Source organism: Mustelus asterias, assembly GCF_964213995.1.
Source record: "Mustelus asterias chromosome 26 unlocalized genomic scaffold, sMusAst1.hap1.1 SUPER_26_unloc_17, whole genome shotgun sequence".
NCBI classification, from domain to species: Eukaryota; Metazoa; Chordata; class Chondrichthyes; order Carcharhiniformes; family Triakidae; genus Mustelus; species Mustelus asterias.
In genome coordinates, this window is record NW_027590084.1 from 453,577 (window position 1) to 477,317 (window position 23,741).

Here is a 23,741-nt window from a genome sequence, read left to right on the forward strand (position 1 = left end):
ACTCAATCATCTGCTCACCCACTCACCTTGTCCAAACCACTTTGACAACTCCTTGTATCCTCCATTCCCTTAATCCCACCCAGTATTGTTTCATCAGTAAATTTGAAACTGTTACATTTGGTTCCCTCATCCTGATCATTTATATGTTTTGAGAAAAGCTGGTGTGAAGCCCTGATACCGGTGGTACCGAACAAGTCACTGCTGCCATTTATTCTCACTCTCTTTTTCTTGTGTATAAATCAATTTGGATCCACACTAACAAATTATCCCCTAACCCAGCTGCTTTAATTTTGCCCACTGACTTATGAGGAATCATATCAAAAGCCTTCTGAAAGCACAAAAGCGATTGTTCTACTGGTTCTCTCTTTACTATTCTACTAATTACATCCTCAAAACTCCTGTCGATTTTTAAAGCATTATTTGCCTTTTATAAACCCATGCTGGCTTTTTTCGTTCCCGTTAATGTTTTCGAATTAGTTTTTAAAATTTTTCTGGCAACTTCCCCACGACTGATGTCCGGCTAATTGGTGTGTAACGCTCTTTTTTCTCTTCCTACATTATTAAATAGTGGGATTACATTTACAACCCTCAATTCTGTAGGAACTGCTTCAGGGGCTCATATCATTTTGGACAATGACCACCAGTGCATCCAATATTTTCAGAGCCACTTCCTTTAATACTCAGATGTCGAGTATCAGGTGCTGGTGATTTGCCGCTCTTTAAACCCATTAATATTCCCATCACATTTTTCTTACAAATACAGATTTCGTTCAATTCCATATATTCATTTGGTTCCCTAACATATTTGGAAGTTGCTTTTTTCTTTTCTGTGCCCTCTTTTGTGACGACAGAATGAAAGTTTATGTTCAATTCTTCTGCCATTTCTTTATTTTCCATTGCAAATGTCCTTGCTTCTGATAAGAAGGGACCTCCATTGTCTTTATTTATTTTTTTCTCTTCGCATATTTACTGAGGCTTTTACTGTTCGTTTCTACTTGTCTGCAATTTTAATCTCATAATCTAATTCCTGCGCTGGATCATTTTTTAATCTTCTTTTGCTGAATTCAAAACATTTCCCATCATCAGCCTTGCTGCCTTTCTATGCCAATTTTATATGGCTCCACGTTGGTTTTAATATTATCCCTAATTTATTGAATAAGCCACGTTTGAGCCACATTTCATCAGGTTCTTTTGCGCCAGACAGGAAGTCAGCACTATTGTAATTCATGAAAACGTTGTTTAAAAATAAACCATTTCCTATCCACCATCAACCACGTTAGTAAGGTTCCACCATTTATCCTTGATAATTCGCTTCACATACACTCTTAATTTCATTTGTTTAGATTCAGAGCCCTAGTTTCAGATTCAAATATTTAACTCTCGAACTTAATGAAACACTCTGTCATTTAATAGGTGCTCTTCTCCAAGGGAACGGCACAGGATTGTGAATGAATCCTTCATTACTCACTGCACAGTATCTGGTTTAGAATAGCCTGTTCGCTGGTTGGCTCCTCAATGCATTTGTCTAAAAAGAACACTCCAGGAATGCCTCCTCTACTATACCATTGCTAGTTTGGTTTGTCCAATCTCTGTGTAAATTTAAGTCATCCATGATTTCAGTTGGACCCTTATTGCATGAATTCTGGATTTCGTGTTTAACACCTTAACTTCTACACCCCACATAGGCTGCAGCACTCCATGACGTCAGATCATCAACACAGTCAATTAGGAATAAATAAATAAATCCTGGCCTGGATGGTGACACGCACATCCAGGAAAGTATAAATTAAAGAAAGAGAAGCTCAACTTGTTGATGTTGGGGATTGAGGAGAAAGGGGTAAGGAACTTTACCTGGTTGTATGCAGTTTTAACATTTCAATGTTAAGTTGTCATGCAGTCAAAACAAGGATGTTACGAGAGTTGAGCAATTATTGTTAATGTGAGAATTTGTGAATGTTGGAATAATTCCACTCGGGCGGAGCAGAATACAGGATGTGTTGGTGCAAGTTTTCAAGATGCTGAAAGCAAGTAATGAAATCAATATACAGCAACAATGGGGAGCAGTTGGGTTTTTCGTTCCCAAAATTTTCATTTGTGTCCCTTTCCCAGTTTTTGTTTGACACATTTCCATCATTCCAACTCTTTTGTGTTTTAAGCTGCTTTTCTCCCACCTGCCTTTGTTACCTCTCACTCTACTTTTTTCACTGCCACTAACACCATTTTCTTTTTTTTTCAGAATTATACCCAAACCGTTTCCTTTTCACAGATGGGCGGCACGGTAGCACAGTGGTTAGCACTGCTGCTTCACAGCTCCAGGGTCCCGGGTTCGATTCCCGGCTCAGGACACTGTCTGTGTGGAGTTTGCACATTCTCCTCGTGTCTGCGTGGGTTTCCTCCGGGTGCTCCGGTTTCCTCCCACAGTCCAAAGATGTGCGGGTTAGGTTGATTGGCCAGGTTAAAAATTGCCCCTTTAGAGTCCTGGGATGTGTAGGTTAGAGGGATTAGCGGGTAAAATATGTGGGGGTAGGGCCTGGGTGGGATTGTGGTCGGTGCAGACTCGATGGGCCGAATGGCCTCCTTCTGCACTGTAGGGTTTCTATGATTCTAGATCCTTTGGCTATTTTCACCTCTGCAGATCGTTTTGAGATCACAATACTTGCTATGTGTCTCCTTTTCTTTCCTATTTTCCAGTTTCCTTCCTGTCAAATTCTACAAAGATCTTGTTGCATTCATTATCATTAGTAGCGTGGGAATAAAATTATGTGGTATTATGTATTTAACAACGAAATACTGATTTGAATCAGTGAGATAATCCTTCCTCCTCCTGCAATCAGATCTTTTCTTTTTTGGGACGCAGAAGTTAGGATTACACTCAACCACAATAGTGAGGAGGATTACATTTTTGGAAGTGCTGTCTTTCAGATGAGACGTTTACACAAGGTACAATCTGCCCATTGCAGTGGATGAAAAATGTCGCACAGCACCATTTTAGAAAAGAGTCAGAGTTATGCCCCAATCAACATCGTAAGAAGATACATTATATGTTCATTATCACATTGTTAGCTATGGGAATTTGATGTATGATCTGCAAAAGATCTGCAAATGTAATGTTGTCATTTATCTCAAGAGCAAATGTAATGTTGTCATTTATCTCAAGAGGCTTGGAATACAAAAGCAGGGATGTACTTCTGAGGCTTTATAAAGCACTGGTTAGGCCCCATTTGGAGTACTGTGAGCAATTTTGGGCCCCACACCTCAGGAAGGACATACTGGCACTGGAGCGGGTCCAGCGGAGATTCACACGGATGATCCCAGGAATGGTAGGCCTGACATACGATGAACGTCTGAGGATCGTGGGATTATATTCATTGGAGTTTAGGAGGTTGAGGGGAGATCTGATAGAAACTTACAAGATAATGAGCGGCTTAGATAGGATGGACGTAGGGAAGTTGTTTCCATTAACAGGGGAGACTAGGACGCGGGGGCACAGCCTTAGAATAAAAGGGAGTCACTTTAGAACAGAGATGAGGAGAAATTTCTTCAGCCAGAGAGTGGTGGGTCTGTGGAATTCATTGCCACAGAGGGCTGTGGAGGCCGAGACGTTGAGCGTCTTCAAGACAGAAATTGATAAATTCTTGATTTCTCGAGGAATTAAGGGCTATGGGGAGAGAGCGGGTAAATGGAGTTGAAATCAACCATGATTGAATGGTGGAGTGGACTCGATGGGCCGAATGGCCTTACTTCCGCTCCTATGTCTTATGGTCTTATGGTCTTATGGTATGAAAATTGCCTGACATGTTTCCTATAATACAACGACAGCAACTCAAAACTACTTCATTGAATACAAGGAGTTTGGAGATGCTTGGTCGACATGAATCAATTTTTAAACACAAAATATTTTTATACGATTGTGTAATTGAAGATGCCTCAGTACAAAATAATTATTGAAGGAGGCAGTTGGATGAAGGGGCTAGATGAGTAGCTCTTGGGTACACAGGACCTATCTTTCACCCATTGTCCTGCAAGGTGGTAGAGGCGTAGGCTTTGGACGTTCTGTTAAGGGAGTGTTAGTGATTTGCTGCAGTGCATCTTTTACGAGGTGCACATGCTGACATTGTGACGTGGGAGGAAATATTTTTAAGAACAAATTTCATGCAAATCAAGTGGGCAGCTTTATTCTAGATAGTGTTTAGCTGCTTAGATAATGTTGGACACAATAATCCATGATTGTGGAGTGTATTCCGTCACGTTGCCCATTTTTGTCTTGCGGATTATTTGCAGACTTTGGGAATTCAGGAAGTGAGCCTTGCAGCAAAATTCCCAGCCTCTGACTCTTCTCGTTGAGTTTGTTTTCAATTGTAACTCTCATGGTTGTTGAAGGGGGTTTCCGCAATGCTAATGTGACTTAGTGTCAAACAGGGATGGAGTTGTGTGGCAGGAATATCACTGACCATTTACTAGACTGGATATTGTCCAGTTCCTGATATCTGAGGAGTTACAGATTAAGTTGTACATTTTAAAATCAATACTAAAACACCTCCACTTCTGACCAATTGATAGCAGATAGGTCATGAAACAGCTGGATATATTTTCAGAGAACACAGGACGTTGAGGAACTCTAGTATCAGGGCCATGGGTCTGCCATGATTGACCTCAAACAATCATGACTATCATTGTGCTAGGTATGACTGCAGCCATTGCAGAGATTTAGCGCAGTTCCCATTCATTTCTATCGCCTTAGCATTCCATGACAGAGTTCAATCAAATAATGTTGTGACGTCAGAGGCAGACACTCGTGTTGGTCCATGAATGGACCAAGGGTTTAATGAGATCAGGAGGCAAGTGATACTGGCAGTACCTAAAAGGAACTTCAATTATCATGTTATTAAATGCTTAAAGTGTATTTATTCATGTTACATAGAGGCTTGCATTAAGAATGCAATGTAGTGACCGAGGAAATCCTGTCGTTGTCACGCTCCAGCGCCTGTTCAGGTACATTGAGGGAGAATTTCGCATGGTCAATGCACCTAACCATCACATCTTTCAGACTGTAGGAGGAAAGCTGAACACCCGACGGAAACGCACACAAAAACTCGGCAGCACGGTTCCAAAGTAGTTAGCAGTGCTGCCTCATAGCGCCACGGACCTGGGTTCAATTCCCGGCTTGGGTCACTGTGTGGAATCTGCACAGTCTCCCAGTGTCTGCGTGGGTTTCTTCCGGGTGCTCTGGTTAGGTGCATTGGCCATGCTAAATTCACCCTCAGTGTTCCCGAAAAGGCGCTGGAGTATGGCAACTGGGGGATATTCACAGTCACATCTTTGCAGAGTTAATGCAAGCCTACTTTTCACAATAATAAATAAACTTTAAAACGTGGAGAACATGCAGACACCACGTAGAAAATGACTCAAACCAGGAATCGAACCCGGGTTCCCAGCGCTATGAGGCAGTAATGCTCACCACTGTGCCACTTTGCCGTCCCATACTGCAAAGTATCTGCAACTTTAAGTCACTGGTAATTACTCATTTTATCTCTGCCACTTAGTGGGAGGAGGCTTGTGGGGTGCAAATTTTCCATATGGATTTGTCCTGTTTTGGGCAAATGGGATAGACATTTTTTTACACGTTGTTGGGTGTATTCCATGTTGCCAGCATTGTAGCTGTATTGGAACAGTTGTCTTTTTAGGAGAGCAGCAAGAGAGACCATGGCTTCTTATTGTTCAGCAAATTATTCTTCCTCTAATTTCATCAGGTCTGCGATGTGAAAATGGACAAAATCACTAAACCCACTATATCCTGGACTTACATGACTTTCTTTCACACCAATATGATCGCATGCTGTAAACATCAGACAGAGTCTCGCCACTCCTTCAATCGCCTGTTCTAGTCTGTCCTGGTAGAATTTGGTCAACAACAACAGTTGGTCATCTTCACAGTTTGTCAAGAACTCAGTGATTTTAGAGTTTGGATCTGTGAACAGAAATTGGAAAAAAATGAAACACAATGAGTTCCTATACAGGCTGTTTTAATTTCCCGTAAACTTAAAACAACCCACTGAAATGTCACGTGAGCCATGTTATCAACTATCTTTCAGAAAACATTCGTGATATTTATCTCATTTGTGAATAAAACCCATATATCCAGCTGACCTCCAAATCACTTCATACCCCTGGTTAGTAAGAAGCAATTCACGTTAAATTACCAATATCAATTACTTTTTGCAGGAAATGTTTTTGCGTTTAGAAGCATTTTCCAATTTCATTCCTGAAAGGTTTTGCCTTTATTTTAACTGCAATCGCCACAGCCGGGATTGGTCTATTCAGGAGCTTGTCTCGCTTGTAACATAACTTCTATCCCTACATGCTCTTGTTCTCTGGACATAAAATCCAACATTAAATTGTTTGTTTTACTTTTTGCTCCCTTTTCACGATATTTTAACAATCTATATTCAGGGATTCTCAAGGTTCTGTAGAGCTTCCAAGTTTCTAGGTTTTCCACATTTGGAAAGGGCCCTGTTCTATCCCTTATTGAAAGTGAAGGACCTGATATTGGCCTGCATTTTAATCTATTTGCCACAAATGTGCCAGTTCACTTAATTTACTGATATTTCTTTGCATATTGCCAGCTGTACTGACTACGATGTTTCAATAACTTTGTGTCATAATCAGTTTTATATATCCAATTTTTTATTCCATCATCGAGGCTGTCAATAAATTTGGTTAGTAATTGTGAGCCTAACACAGATGCTTCTGGAACACAGCAAGTTGCATCCTGACAGTCAGCCTAAATGTCCATTTGCCTCATCTCTATCCCTTGCTTTTCCACCAATTTTACAATGAGGTCAAAAATGTGCCTTCAATTGCATGACAGACATTTTAAGAAACTCTGTCCAAATGCCTGCTGGATGTCTATGTAAGCAATGCCTATCGACATGCACTAGACATTGCTTTCAGCACAACTTCATTGTATCAGCTTTACTGGTTTATAATTTGCTGCTGCTATATTCTTCTCTGTTCCTTGTGTGAACTGCAGGTTCATGAATGAGGTCTGGATTCATTAACAGGACGGTGAAAACTTGGGAGTGTTTTCTGAACCTACCATTGTCCAATGTCAATCTTTTTGAAGATATTGGATATACTCCGCTGTTGAAACCTTCAGCCATTTTTGTGACAGGTGTTTTCGATTCTGGTGCTCTGAAATAAATAAATCCACAACAGGGTTAAATGGAAACTGTGAAGTGAAAATGCCTTGTTTGTATCTTTAAGCAGCAATGTGAATTCCAAATTTTATATGGGGACGATCTTTTGATATTTACAATCTCACAAACACCATGTATATATATATATAAAAAACTGGTAGATCTGACGGTGACCCCACCACCTTGGGACTGTTGGTACTGCCTCTTCAAAAAATCATCTTGATCTCATTTGCCCTTGAAAATCCCTGGCCCATGTCCAGCCTCCCTTTTCTCCAAAACACATGACCATAACTTTACCTGCTAAATGTAGACACAACTTTCTTGGAGCTTGTTTGAATACATCTAACTAGGTTTCCACCTATGCCACAATACTGAAACAGCTCTTATCAAAGTCAAACATTACATTCTAGCAGAAATAAAATGGTCAGTGAAGTATCTTCAGCCGACTCTACGTCTCTGAAGCCTTTGGCACAGTTGATCACATGATCATCCTCTTCACTGCCTTCCAGCTGGGTGGAAATTATCCCTGTCTTTTTGCTTATCCAGTAAATCGCAGAGCACATATCACTGGCATTGGTTTATCTTCCCTATCCCATTCTCTGGAGTCCCACCAGTGGGCTATCTGTTTCTCATAAATATATTGCTTGTCAGCAAATTTAAAAAAGTGTTACACATGCAAGATGATCTTACTAACTGCCCTGAAACTTGCTTCTTGTATCCTAACTTGCACCATGTCTCATTAACCCTAGATCCTTGTACACCATCTGGAACCTCAATCGAGCTTTTCAAATATATCCACTGACTCACACGTCCCAGCCAGATATTATAGTCCAGCCTTAGATGTTGGCAATATTTCCGCACTCCTGAAAGTTTGACCAGCCCTTATTTGGATTCTTCGACACATGGGCCCCTTGCCTTCAGCTGCCAAGAGACTACACTCTGGAATACTCATCCCAAACATCTTCCAGCCTGTGGAACCCTTTCTTTAATTGAGATACTCATTAAGAGCTATGGATCTGAACAAACTGGTTTAGCATTGGGAGATATAGTGGCAGAGTGGCTAGCACTACTGTCTCACATCTCCAAGGACCTGCCTTCGATTCCCGGCTTGGTCACTGTCTGTGTGGAGTTTGCACATTCTCCCCGTATCATTGTGGGTTTCCTCAGGCTGCTCCGGTTTCCTCCCACAGTCCAAAGATGTGTGGCTTAGGTTGATTAGTCATGCAAGATTGTCCCTTAGTGTGGCGGGATGTGTTAGTTAGAGTGATTAATGGGGAAACTGCGTGGGGTTGTGGGGATAAGTCCAAGATGCGATTGTTGTCGGTGCAAACTCGATGGGCTGAATGGCCTCTTTCTGCACTGTGGGGTTTCTATTATTTCTGTGAGGTTTCTGGGTGTCCTTCCTTGTACTACTTACCTTGGGATAAGGCATCAAGTAGGTAGACTATCAGGAGAAAATTGAAACGTCAAAACACAATCTCTGTAAAGAGATTCAATCTCTATCCCAGACCTTGCAATGCCCTCCAGGGAAGGAATTTCTCGCTCGTGCCGGTGGACATGGCACGCTCCCCTTCCAGGGAAACCAGCAGTAAACCTGGCCACAGAAAATGAGTAAATTATCTGAAGGAGAACCCTATCGAATCTGGTCTTCCTGGAGCCAGTAATAGCCTACAAGGCCAAAGCAGGAACGGGAGGGGCTTCCCTCCTGTTACCGCACATCCTCCCCATCTTCACTTCCACCACTCCCCCCTTCGCTTCATCTACTGTGGGTGCACCGAGATCGGAAACAGGGGGCAGAACTGCAAAAATTAAGTTACATGCTTTTCAGAAAATGTGTGTAGTCAAGGAGAACTTCCCGTAAAAGTGTTCCATGGAATCCTAAATGCCTCAAATGAAGCAAGAACTGCGAATGTGTGTGAACAGAAGCAACTGACAGCTCTAAGTGATTGCTCCTTGCAACATCCCTCCAACGCAAGTCCACATGGTGAGGAGGATTCCGATATTTTGAACCCTCAACCTGGGATTGTGTCTGTCTGAATGATAACGATGGGCTCTACCCTCCTCGGGTTGGGCACTGTCTGATCTCAATCACGACATCTTGCCTAGTTAACAAACTTTCTGATCTCACTGGCTCCATCTACCCAGGGTCACATAATGTCTGATCTCACTGACTCCATCCTCCCCGGGTTAAACACTATCTGGTCTCACTGACTCCATCCTCCCCGGGTTACACACTGTCTGATCTCACTGACTCCATCCTCCCCGGGTTACACACTGTCTGATCTCACTGACTCCATCCTCCCCGGGTTACACACCGTCTGATATTTCACTACTTTCCCCATGTTTCTGTCCCGGGTCTGTTCACATTTTGGGTGAAAAGTGGAAATTGGCTATTTGCTCTCCGAGCTGAGGATAGATGTACAGAAACAGCGTGTGTTTGAAAAATGTAACAGTAACAGGATGTATACTCAGTGTTATAATGCTGTGCCTATTCAGACTAGAATCACCCAGAAACACTCAGTTTGATGCTGTCTGTATTCAGACTAGAATCACCCTGATATACTCTGTAATAATGCTGTCCGTATTCAGACCAGAATCTGCACGGTGCAACAGTGGTCAGCACCGTTGCCTCACAGTGCCAGGGACCAGAGTTCAATTCCCAGCTTGGGTCACCGTCTGGGTGGAATTTGCACATTCTTCCCATGTCCACGTGGGTTTACTCCAGGCGCTCCGGTTTCCTCCCACAATCCAAAGATGTGCGGGTGAGGTGCATTGGCCATGCTAAATTGCCCCTTAGTGTCAGAGGGACTGGCTGGGATAAATGCATGGGGTTGTGGGGATAGGGCCCGGGTGGGATAGTGGTCAGTGCAGACTCGATGGGCCAAATAGCCTCCTTCTGCACTGTAGGATTCTATGATTCTATAATCACCCAAACATACTCTGTTATAATGCTCTCTGTATTCAGACCACATCACCCAGATATATTCAGTGTTGATGCTGCGTCAGAAGCTTTTTCCCCAGGGTGGAAGAATCAGTTACTAGGGGCTATGGGTTTTAGGTGCGAGGGGCTGGGTTTAAAAGAAATGTACGAGGCAAGTTTTTTTGCACAGGTGGTGGGTGCCTGGAACTCGCTACCAGGGGATGTAGTTGAAGTGGATACGACAGTGACTTTCAAGGTTTATTCACCAAAGAGAAGGACTTGGTGGATGATGAGTCTGGGAAAGGATGTGTAGATAGTTTGAGTCATGTTGAGATCAAAGAGGAGGTGGTATTGGGGTTCTTGAGAAACATTAAGGTAGACAAGTCCCCAGGGCCTGATGGGATATACCCCAGAATACTGAGAGAAGCAAGAGAGGAAATTGCTGGGGCCTTGAGAGATATCTTTGTATCCTCACTGGCTACAGGGGAGGTCCCAGAGGATTGGAGAATAGCCAATGTTTCTCCTTTGTTTAAGAAGGGTAGCAAGAATAATCCAGGTAATTATAGGCCAGTGAGCCTTACATGAGTGGTAGGGAAATTATTGGAGAGGATTCTTCGAGACAGGATTTATTCCACTTGGAAATAAGTGGACGTATTAGTGAGAGGCAACATGGTTTTGTGAAGGGGAGGTCGTGTCTCACGAACTTGATCGAGTTTTTCGAGGAAGTGATGAAGATGATTGATGAGGGGAGGGCAGTGGATGTTGTCGACATGGACTTCAGTAAGGCCTTGGACAAGGTCCCTCATGGCAGACTGGTGCAGAAGGTGAAGTTGCATGTGATCAGAGGTGAGCTGGCAAGGTGGATACAAAACTGGCTTGGTCAAAGAAGACAGAGGGTAGCAGTGGAAAGGTGCGTTTCTGAATGGAGGGCTGTGACAAGTGGTGTTCCTCAGGGATCAGTGCTGGGACCTTTGCTGTTTGTAATTTATAAATGATTTGGAGGAAATTGTAACTGGAGTGATTAGTAAGTTTGCGGATGACACAAAGGTAGGTGGATTTGTGGATAGGGATGAGGACCATCAGAGGATACAGCAGGATATAGATCAGTTGGAGACTTGGGCAGAGAGATGGCAGATGGACAAATGTGAGGTAATGCATTTTGGAAGGTCTAACACAGATAGGAAATATACAATAAATGGCAGAACCATTAGGAGTATTGATAGGCAAAGGGATCTGCGTGTACAGGTACACAGGTCACAAAGTGGCAATGCAAGTGGAGAAGGTAGTCCTGAAGGCATATGGCATGCTTGCCTTCATCAGCCAGGGTATTGGGTTTAAAAATTGGCAAGTCATGTTGACGCTTTACAGAACCCGAGTGAGGCTGCACTCGGAATATCGTGTTCAATTCTGGTCGCCACACTACCAGAGGATGTGGAGGCTTTGGAGAGGGAACAGAAAAGATATACCAGCATGTTGCCTGGTATGGAGGGCATTAGCTATGAAGAGAGGTTGGAGAAACTTGATTTGTTCTCACTGGAGTGATGGACGTTGAGGGGAGACCTGATAGAAGTCTACAAGATTATGAGAGGCATGGACAGAGTGGATAGTCAGAAGCTTTTTCCATGTGTGGAAGAGTCAATTACGAGGGGGCATAGGTTTAAGGTGCGAGGGGCAAGGTTTAAGAGAGATGTACGAGGCAGATGTTTTACACAGAGTGGTGGTTGCGTGGAACTCGTTGCTGGGGGAGGTAGTGGAAGCGGATACGGTAGTGACTTTTAAGGGGCGTCTTGATAAATCCATGAATGAGATGGGAATAGAGGGATATAGTCCCCGGAAGCGTAGGGGGTTTTAGTTAAGTCGGGCAGCATGGCCGGTGCAGTCTTGGAGGGTCGAAGGGCCTGTTCCTGTGCTGTAATTTTTGTTCTTTGTGCGTCTTGACAAATACATGAATAGGATGGGGATAGAGGTATATGGCCCCCAGAAGAGTAGGTTTTTTTTTAGTTCAGACAGCATGGTCGGTGCAAGCTTGGAGGGCACTCTGGTCATGCACATGCATAGTGCTGGACATGATGGTCCGTGCACATCCGTTAACACCAAGGCCGGGGCTTCGATGCTTCCCCTTCTCTGATTGATGGATCTCGGTGTCAATCACCCTCCCTTAAACAGCGAGGAAGCTCAGTCTCATTCTGGTCACTGACTGACACAAAACAAAATCCAGAAAATATGAGACAAAAACAGAAAAGAAAAATAAGAGAAAGAAACAGGTAACAGTTCAGGCGGAGAGAGAGAGAGAACAGTTCAAAGAGGAAAGTTTTAAACGGAAATTGATAAAGCCTCATCTTCTCATTGTCCTTGTGCCAAGATCCATTGGTGTCCATGGCACCAAGGAGTTCCTCCCTCCTTTCCTTCCAAACACCTTGTGACTGACTCCCTCCCTCTCTCTTCAATCTTCCCCATTCACTTTTCCTATTCTCCACTGCTCTGACCAATTGTGTGGGACAATATTACTTTTCATTGATCAGACTCTGTTCCAACATCAGCAGGAGTTAATTGAGGAACCTCACCCCATCAAGGAACCACACCAGGTATTTACAAACTTACAGGAAGAGGAGTAAGTGAACATTCATTTTCATTCAATGAGATGATTGTTCACCCGTTACTGAACACAATCTACCAGGTTGATAATTCACCGAACATCCACTGCTCAGTTTGCTGAAAATTATCAATTTCAGAAACCATACATTTGCACAATTTGTTTTTTCTAACCACTCAAAACCACAATTGGTTCCCACCTCCACCTCTCACTCCCTCTCTCCCTTTCCCTTCTTCTCTCACCTTTTCCCTCTCCCTATTCTCCCTCCCAGGGGTGCAGCAGCTGCTGACACAGGAAAACCTTCTGTTCTTTGCTAAAATGAGGGGGGACATTTCTGCAAAGTGACTTAGACTGTGGTGCGCTGGCATGCGAGGGAAAAGCTCAGAGATTGAAATGCCAGTGAAATTCTGCATCTTGCAACATGCATCTTAACAAAATAGACCAGATCAACAAAGGGATAACTTCAAATGTGGCTTCTTAAAAATGAGCAGAATCTCAAAGAAAACTTAAACAAAGCAAAATACGATGAAATGAGTTCAAACACACTCTGGTCCTCTCCACCAGGTATGGAAAGCTTTTATGTTTCAGGGAGATATCGCATTCTCCCATTCGAGGCACACCTGGCAGGGAACATAGCTGCCAGATCACTGATGACAAGGCGACTATGGCAGGGAGGACCTGGAAACTACCATTATCACAAAAGAGGTATGTTGGGCAAACTAATGGGTTAAAGGCAGACAAGTGTCCTGGCCCTGATGGAATGCATCGCAGGGTACTAAAACAGATGGTGGGGAAAATAGCAAATGCATTATGTGGTCGGGAAAATGCTTGAATCTATCAAGGAAGAAATAGCGAGACATCTGGATAGAAATTGTCCCATTGGAAAAATGCAGCATGGGTTCATGAAAGACAGGTCACGTTTGACTAAGATGGTGGTATTTTTTGAGAACATTACATGCTCAGTGGACAGTGGGGAACCTGTGGATGTGATGTATTTGGATTTCCAGAAAACATTTGACAAGGTGCCGCACCAAAGGCTGCTGCATGAGATAAAGGTGTGCGGTGTTACGGGTAATGTAATGGATAGAGGATTGGTTAACTAACAGAAAGAAAAGAGTGTGGGTAAATGGGTGTTTTTCTGGTTGGCGATCAGTGACTAGTGATGTGCCTCAGGGATCAGTGTTGGGACTGCAATTGTTTACGATTTACATTGATGATTTGAAGTTGGGGACCGTGCAGTATGTCAAAATTCACAGCTGACACCATGATGAGTGGCAGAGCAAAGTGCACAGAGGACGCTGAAAGTCTGCAAAGGAATATAGATAGTCTAAGTGAGTGGACGAGTGTCTGGCAGATGAAGTACAATGTTGGTAAATGTGAGGTCATCCATTTGGATAGGAATAACTGCAAAATGGACTATTGTTTAAATGGTAAAAAATTGGAGCATGCTGCTGTGCAGAGGGACCTGGGTGTCCTTATGCAAGGATCACTAGCAGTTGGTTTGCAGGTGCAGCAGGTAATTAAGGCAAATAAAATTTTGTCTTTCATTGCTGGAGGGATGGAGTTTAAAAACAATGAGATTACGTTGCAGCTGTATAAGGTGCTGGTGAGGCCACACCTAGAACACTGTACAGTTTTGGTCTCCTTACTTGAGAAAAGACATATTGACAGGACGCAGAGGAGATTCACTAGGTTGATTCCAGAGTTGAGAGGGTTGGCTTATGAGGATAGACTGAGTAGACTGGGGCTGTATTCACTGGAATTCTGAAGAATGATCTTATAGAAACATATAAGATTATGAAGAGAATAGATAAGATAGAAGCAGGGAAGTTGGTTCCACTGGCAGGTGAAACTAAAACTACGGGGCATGGCCTGAAAATAAGGGCAGCAGATTTAGGACTGAGTTGAGGAGAAACTCCTTCACACAAAGCGTTGTGAATCTGTGGAATTCCCTGCCCGGTGAAGCAGTTGAGGCCAACTCATTGAATGTTTTTAAGGCAGGGATAGATACATTTCTGAATAAAAGGAATTAAGGGCTATGGTGAGTGGGTGAGTAAATTCAGCCGAGACCACAAAAAGATCAGCCATGATCTTATTGAATGGTGGAGCAGGCTCGAGGGGCCAGATGGCCTATTCCTGATCCTAGTTCTCATGTTCTTATAGCTGCAGTCGATGGGTAACTGGACGACCCACCCAAACTCCCGTTGCTTGGACCTAGATTAGCCCACCTACCTGACATCAAAAGAAGATTCAACAGGAGTGTTAGAAATGTTTCAATTACTGTATTTTCATCAACACATTCATGAAGTTCACAAACTATCTGATCTCAGAGGCTCCATCCTCCCTGGGTTACACGCTGTCTGATTGCACTGACTCCACACTCTCCGGGTTAGACACGATCATCTCACTGGCTCCATCCTCCCTGGGATATGCACTGTCTGATCTCACTGCCTCCATCCTCCCCAGGTAATACACCGTCTGATCTCAATGGCTCCATCCTCCCCGGGTGAGACACTGTCTGATCTCGCTGACTCCATCTTAGCCAGAAAGAAAGTGGAAATTCCCTATTTTTAAACAAGCTATTTACAATACAGGCAAAAATGCCATTTTCCTTCTTAACACCTCATAGAATCCCTACTGTGCAGAAGGAGGCCATTCAGTCTATCCAGTCTGCACCAATCACAATCCCACCCATCCTTGTCACCCCACGTATTTGCCCTGCTGATCCCTTTGACACGAAGGGGCAATTTAGCATGACCAAATCAACAGAACCTGCACATCTTTGGAGTGTGGGAAGGAACTGGAGGACTTGGAGGAAACCCATGCAGACCCGAGGAGAATGTACAAATTCCGCACAGACAGTCACACAAGCCGGGAATCGAACCTGGTTCCTCGGTGCTATGAGGCAGCAGTGTTATAACCATTGTACCAGCTGTATCTGAGGTCATCATTGCAGATTAGAGAGCAGCTTCCTCGATGGTCAACTGATGGAATGCGACTGGGCCGGATGGGGTACCGGAACAAGCACTCAGATCATGCTCAGATCAGCTGGTGGGGGTATTCGCAGACATTTTCAACATGTCCTTACAACAATCTGAGGTCCCTATCTGCTTAAAGAAAACGACCATTATCCCAATACCAAAGAAAAGCTTTGCAGCATGCTTAATGACTATTATTCAGTGGCTCTGACATCCATCATTGTGAAGTATTTCGAAAGGCGAGTCATGGCATTCATCAATCCCAGCCTCCTGACTGCGTGGATCACAACAGTTCGCCTCCCACCACTACTGGTCCACAGCAGACCCCATCTCCCTGGCCCTGCACTCAACGCTGGAACACTAGATAACAAATACACCTATATCAGACTCTTATTTAATGACTACAGCTCAGCCTCCAACAACATTATTCCGACAAAACTCATCTCCAAACTCAGTTGCCTGGGCCTCGGCTCCTCCCTCTGCGACTGGATCCTGAACTTCTTAACCAAGAGACCACAATCAGTAAGGAGAGGCAACAACACCTTCTCCACGATCTTCATCAACACCAGTGCCCCAGAAGGCTGTGTTCTCGGCCCCTACTATATTCCTTATACACTTATGACTGTGTGGCCAAATTCGCCTCCAACTCGATTTTTAAGTTTGCCAATGACACCACCGCAGTGGGTTGGATCTCAATGACAAGACTGAGTACAGGAATGAGATAGAAAATCTGGTGAACTGGTGCGGCAACAATAATCTCTCCCTCAATGTCAACAAAATGAAGGAGATTGTCATTGACTTCAGGAAGCGTAGAGGAGAACGTGCCGCTGTCTACAGCAACCTGGGCAAGTAGAAAGGATCCTGAGGTTCAATTTTTCATGTGTCCAGATCAGCAACAACCTGTCCTGGTTCCCTCTGCCGACACTATAGTTAAGAAAGTCCACCAATGCCTCGTCAGAAGACGAAGGAAATTTGGCATGTCAGTTACAATTCTCACCAACTTTTACAATTGCACCACAGAAAGCATTCTTTCTGGTTGCATCAAAGTTTGGTTTGACTCCTGCTCTGCCTAAGACCACAAGAAACTTCAAAAGGTCGTGAATATAGCCGAATCCATCACGCAAACCAGCCTCCTATCCATTGACTCTGCCTACACTTCCTGCTGCCTCGGCAAAGCAGCCAGCACAATTAAGGACCCCACTGCACCCCAGACATTCTCTCTTCCACCTTCTTCCCTCGGGAAAAAGATACAAAAGACTGAGGTAATGCACCAACCGACTCAAGAACAGCTTCATCCCTGCTGCCATGACTTTTGAATGGACATTGCTTTAAATTGATCTTTCTCTGCACCCAAGCTATGCCTTTAACACGGCATTCTGCACCCTTTCATTTCCTTCTCTATGAACGGTATGCTTTGTCTGTATGGTGCACAAGAAACAATACTTTTCACTGTATGTTAATACATGTGACAATAATAAATCAAATCAAAACCTTGTTGCCCCTTGATGGACATGCCAGCTAACGTTTAGTGATTCATGTAATGAAATACCTGGATCTCTCTGTACTTTACTCACCTGCAGTCTGTCTCCTTTTAGACAACAATCTGCCTTTTGATTCCACCTACTTGAAGTGCATGACCTCACACTTGCCCACATTAAATTCCACTTGCCAAGTTTTCACCTAGTCACCCAGTCTATCTGTATCCGTTTGCAGCATCACAATATCCTCATCACAACATGCCCTTCCAACTAACTTGGTATCATCGGCAAATTTGGAAACCTTACATTCTGTTCCTTCTGCCAGGTCACAAAACAATTGTCAGCCAAGAACTGATCCCTTCGGTGCTGCACTAGTTATACCTTTCCAGTCTGAAAAGGAGCCATTTATTCCAACTCTGTTTTCTGCGTGTCAGTTTTCAATCCACGCTAACGCACTTCCTCCAATTCCATGAGCTTTACCGTGATGCGCCATCCTGTTATGGATCACCTTGTCAAATGCTCATACAGGGCCCAGACTGAATTAACTGAGAGAGATCCGTTGCTGTGTTTACTCATACAATTTAAATGGTATTTATACGGACAAGGCCGAGATTGTAATAACAGATCTTTCTATGAAATATAGAATCATCCAATTCCTGCAGTGCAGGAGGAGGCCATTTGGTCCATCCAGTCTGCACCAACCACAATCCCACCCAGACCCTATCCCCGTGTTTACCCTGCTAATCCACCTGACACTGAGGAGCAACTTAGCATGGCCAGTGCCCCTATGCAGCTGATGTTTGGAGAGTGTGAGGAAAGCCCCGCAAACACGGGGAGAATGTGCAGACTCCACACAGACAGTGAGCCAAGGCCGACAAAGTCAGTGAGGTGAAAGTTGCGCAGTAGAAGCCCAGACAGGGCAAAAGAGCAGGGAGGGGATTTCCATGAGGCACAAACATTGTGGGTACCAGTTCTTTTCTCTCTCTTTAGAGATAGAGTTTGGGATTTGGGGCTGCTGTGGCAATACACGTGTTGCACTTTGAATGTGCACATATCCTCGTTTTCAATCAAGCTCTCAATCAATTTCCGTGCATTTGCTGAATGTGCGGCTGTAAAAGCAATTTAGTTTCATGATCTCATACAGGGCCCAGACTGAATTAACTAAAAGAGATCTGTTGCTGCGTTTACTCATACAAGCACTAGATTGTAAGAACATAAGAACATAAGAAATAGGAGCAGGAGTAGGCCATCTAGCCCCTCGAGCCTGCCCCGCCATTCAACAAGATCATGGCTGATCTGAAGTGGATCAGTTCCACTTACCCGCCTGATCCCTATAACCCCTAATTCTCTTACCGATCAGGCATCCATCTATCCGTGATTTAAACATATTCAACGAGGTAGCCTCCACCACTTCAGTGAGCAGAGAATTCCAGAGATTCACCACCCTCAGAGAAGAAGTTCCTCCTCAACTCTGTCCTAAACTGACCCCCCTTTATTTTGAGGCTGTGCCCTCTAGTTCTAGTTTCCTTTCTAAGTGGAAAGAATCTTTCCATCTCTACCCTATCCAGCCCCTTCATTATCTTATAGGTCTCGATAAGATCCCCCCTCAGCCTTCTAAATTCCAACGAATACAAACCCAATCTGCTCAGTCTCTCCTCATAATCAACACCCCTCATCTCTGGTATCAACCTGGTGAACCTTCTCTGCACTCCCTCCAAGGCCAATATATCCTTCCGTAAATAAGGGGACCAATGCTGCACACAGTATTCCAGCTGAGGCCTCACCAATGCCCTGTACAGATGCAGCAAGACATCTCTGCTTTTATATTCTATCTCCCTTGCGATATAGGCCAACATCCCATTTGCCTTCTTGATCACCTGTTGCACCTGCAGACTGGGTTTTTGCGTCTCATGCAGAAGGACCCCCAGGTCACTCTGCACAGCAGCATGTTGTAATTTCTTTCCATTTAGATAATAATCCAATTTGCTATTATTTCTTCCAAAGTGAATAACCTCGCATTTGTTAACGTTATACTCCATCTGCCAGATCCTCGCCCACTCACTCAGCCTGTCCAAATCTCTCTGCAGACCTTCTACGCCGTCCACACGATTCACTTTTCCACTTATCTTTGTGTCGTCTGCAAACTTCGTTACCCTACACTCAGCCCCCTCCTCCAGATCGTCTATATAAATGGTAAATAGTTGAGGCCCCAGTACCAATCCCTGCGGCACACCACTCGTTACCAACTGCCAACCAGAAAAGCACCCATTTATTCCGACTCTCTGCTTCCTGTCGGATAGTCAATCCCCAATCCACGCTAACATCCTACCCCCAACTCCATGTGACCCAATCTTCTTCAGCAACCTTTTGTGAGGCACCTTATCAAACGCCTTTTGGAAATCCAAAAACACGGCATCCACCGGTTCCCCTCCGTCAACCACACTAGTCACATCTTCATAAAAATCCAACAAGTTCGTCAAGCAGAATCCATGCTGCGTCTGCTTAATCGAACTGTAATAATTTTGATGGTGCTGTACAGTGTTTACACAGACAAGGCCTCAATTGTAATAACAGATCTTTCTGTGAAACATTGAATCATCCAATTGCTGCAGTGCAGGAGGAGGCCATTTGGTCCATCCAGTCTGTACCGCCCACAATCCCACCCAGACCCTATCCCCGTGTTGACTCTGCTAATCCCCCTGACACTGAGCAGCAACTGAGCCTGGCCAGTGCCCCCTGTGCTGCTGATGTTTGGAGAGTGTGAGGAAAGGGCCGCAGACACGGGGAGAATGTGCAGACTCCACACAGACAGTGAGCCAAGGCCGGGAATTGAAGCCGGCTCCCTGGCGCTGTGAGACCGCAGCACCAACCACTGAGCCACCGCGCCGCCCACAATGTAACTGACCGTCCCCGCTCTGTTAATATGATACAAAGACAGGCTGTATTTACACAGGAAACCGACATTTTAATCCTCAAGCTGAATGTTGTTGGAGTTCAAACTTTTTCTGGGCCGTTAATTCCTCCCCGTGATTCACAGACCCGGAAATACCCGGATACGCAGCGAAAAAACCGCAGTGCGCCTGCGCGCAGTAGGAAGCGGACCGCACCCTCCCGGAGTGAAGTTCGCGCAGGCTCACTCCGGTCGGCGGCCGCTGCTTTTCGGCTCGTGGATTGGTCAGATCCCGGTCACGTGCTGTGAGCGGCAGTGACTTCAGACCCCCCTCTCCAGCCGCGCGCAGAAACCGTTAACGGCCGTTCCCACGTGACCGCGAGCCGCTCTCACTGAGTGGGCGGGACCTCGCTGCATCCTCATTCCCCATTGGTGCATTCTGCTGTCCGTCAAATGAACACAGCCAATAGGAACCCGCTCCAGCAGAATGATTGGCAGCCAGTGCGGGGCGCACTCGGGCAGCTTGTGATGAAGCAGCGACTCGCTGCCACTGGGGACAATCCCAGTCAGCGAGAGTCGGCGCCGCTGAAGTGGAGACTTTTTCTCTTATTTAATTCCTTACCGTTATTCAAAAATTCGGTGTGAACGCCGCTGGGAAAGCCCCGCACACGCAGTAAGAAACGCCGCTGGGAAAGCCCCGCACACGCAGTAAGAAACGCCGCTGGGAAAGCCCCGCACACGCAGTGAGAAACGCCGCTGGGAAAGCCCCGCACACGCAGTGAGAAACGCCGCTGGGAAAGCCCCGCACACGCAGTGAGAAACGCCGCTGGGAAAGGCCCGCACACGCAGTGAGAAACGGCGCTGGGAAAGCCCCGCACACGCAGTGAGAAACGCCGCTGGGAAAGCCCCGCACACGCAGTGAGAAACGCCGCTGGGAAAGCCCCGCACACGCAGTGAGAAACGCCGCTGGGAAAGCCCCGCACACGCAGTGAGAAACGGCGCGGCGCCTGAACTCCGCACTCGAGACGGCGGCGGCTGTTTGTCCGCTCGCCGATTGGCCAGATCCAGGTCACGTGCTGTGCGTCGGCAGTGACGTCAGAACGCCCCCTCCAGCCGCGCGCGGAAACCGTTTAACGGCCGCTTCCAGCCACGTCACTGAGTGGGCGGCACCTCATTGCGTCATCATTCAGATTTACATACAGCATGGAAACAGGCCCTTCAGCCCAACTTGTCCAGGCTGCCCCTGTTTTTAAACCCCTAAACTCGTCCCAATTGCCCACATTTGGCCCATATCCCTCTATACCCATCTAACTAAATGCTTTTTAAAAGACAATTGTCCCCACCTCTACTCCTCCCTCTGGCAGCTCGTTCCAGACACTCACCACCCTGTGTGTGAAATAATTGCCTCTCTCACCTTCAACCTCTGCCCTCTAAGGTTTAGACTCCCCGACCTTTGGGAAAAGACATGAACTATCCAGCTGATCTGTGCCCTCATTATTTTATAGACCTCTATAAGATCACCCCTCAGCCTCCTACGCTCCAAAGAAAAAAGTCCCAGTCTATCCAACTCCTCCTTCGAACTCAATCCATCAAGTCCCGGTAGCATCCCAGTAAATCTTTTCTGCACTCTTTCTAGTTTAATAATATCCTTTCTATAATAGGGTGACCAGAACTGTACACAGTATTCCAAGTGGGGCCTTACCAATGTCTTGTACAACTTCAACAAGACGTCCCAACTCCTGTATTCAATGTTCTGACCAATGAAACCAGGCATGCCGAATGCCTTCCTCACCACTCTGTCCACCTGTGACTCCACTTTCAAGGAGCCATGAACCCGTACCCGAGATCTCTTTGTTCCGTAACTCTCCCCAACACCCTACCATTAACTGAGTAAGTCCTGCCCTGGATCAATCTACCAAAATGCATCACCTCGCATTTGTCCAAATTAAACTCCATCTGCCATTCGTCAGCCCACTGGCCCAATTGATCAAGATCCCATTGCAATCCGAGATAACCTTCTTCACTGTCCACTGTGCGACCAATCTTGGTGTCATCTGCAAACTTACCAACCATGCCTCCTATATTCTCATCCAAATCATTAATATAAATGACAAATAACAGTGGACCCAGCACTGATCCCAGAGGACACCGCTGGTCACAGGCCTCCAGTTTGAAAAACAACACTGGACAACCATTCACTGGCTTCTGTCATCAAGCCAATTTTGTATCCATTTAACTACCTCACCCTGGGTCCCATGATGTAGGTTGTGCAACAACCTGCCATGTGGTACCTTGTCAAAAGCCTTATTGATTCATTGCACAATCCATCACTGCACCCTCATTCTCCATTGGTCCATTCTGCTGTCCATCAGCTGAACACAGCCAATAGGAAGCCGCTCCAGCAGAATGATTGACAGCCAGTGTGGGTGGAGTCGGGCAGATTGTGATGAAGCAGCGACTCGCTGTGGATTCGCTGCCATTCCAGCCAGCAAGAGGCAGCAAGGGCGGCACCTTCCGTCCCCAAGCGCAGCATTCGCACCATCCCACTTTCAACCCCAGCACCACATACAGCTTCTTGTTGTTTCTTCCATTGGCAGCACCCCCGGGTGCTCTTGGTGCTCCCGTTCCAGCACCTTTCCTCTTAATGATGGGGGATTGAGGCTCTCATAGCCCAGAATAAACATCCAGCAACACCGACAACTCCCAGCTTCCGCACATTTACCGCTGTAACTCCAGGTGCTTTCTACTCGTCGTCCCTCTCTGGACAAGTTGCACACCCTGCCTCATAACCGGATCATTCCGGGTAACTGGTTAGCGGTTACCGGAACTTTATCTTCTTGTGTGAAATGCATTGTGTGCACATTCCAGCGGGAACATCTTTATCTCCAGGCAAAGGCAGCCTTGACAGAGCATCCGCATTGCCGTGTTTCTCTGACTGACAGCACCAACACCCACCTCTGCAATCAAACTGCTGCCATGGACGGTATCCCAGTGAATAGTCCAAGGATGGAAGATAAAATTTAGGAATTATGAATGGGAGTCAGTAATTCAGCCCTTCGAGCTCCGTCACAACATCATCATGGCAGAGCTTTTAATTTCTTGATGCAAAGACGATGCCTCAGCCTCCTTTTTCCACCCGAGCAAACTTTTCCTCAGCTTTCGTCAATGATCTAGAAGCGAATACTATGGATCTTCCACTCCGTTTGACATAACGTGAGACAGGACAACCCCAATCCCATTGGGCGAGGCGTCGCATTTAAGGTGCAGCGGTAACTTTGGGTTAAATTGAACTCGCATTTCCAATCTCTTCAAAGCCTGCTTTAGCACCAGAGAAGCCTCCTATTTTTAATTCACTTCCACGGCTCTCCTTTCACCAGCAACTGGAGCATCAGTTTCAATGCTGTCGCCAGATCCGGAATGAGCTTGTCATAGTAATTGATTATGTGGTGATATAAACAGGGCCTAGTTTTAAGGCTGATAAAATTGGATATCCTAAATTGAAGAATTGGGCACATTGAAATCAATCACAGTCACACCGCAGGCAGGCCAATTGTACAATACACAAATGTGTCTGGGCCTGACCCATCAACCACCCATCAAAGGTCGTTACACTCTACTTGAGACTTAGCAGGAGATCATGGCACCTCATTGAAATGCATCGGTCTATTGTTAGAAGCCCAGATCGG

At 45.3% G+C, this 23,741-nt stretch overlaps 1 protein-coding gene across 2 annotated transcripts in view; it reads right to left on the bottom strand.

Moving 5' to 3' along the window:
• LOC144482108 (NACHT, LRR and PYD domains-containing protein 3-like) overlaps positions 1-23,741 on the bottom strand; it is a 102,251-nt gene that overhangs the window by 70,129 nt on the left and 8,381 nt on the right. Inside the window, exons 1-3 of one of the 2 annotated variants that reach the window (XM_078201345.1) lie at positions 20,678-20,762; positions 7,097-7,191; positions 5,805-5,968 (exon numbers count right to left, since the gene is read on the bottom strand). In XM_078201345.1, coding sequence (XP_078057471.1) covers positions 5,805-5,968; positions 7,097-7,160 — 228 coding nt within the window. In that variant the 5' untranslated portion in view covers positions 7,161-7,191; positions 20,678-20,762. Of the gene's footprint in view, positions 1-5,804; positions 5,969-7,096; positions 7,192-20,677; positions 20,763-23,741 lie in introns of those variants that run through there. The other variant, XM_078201344.1, reaches the window with a different exon arrangement.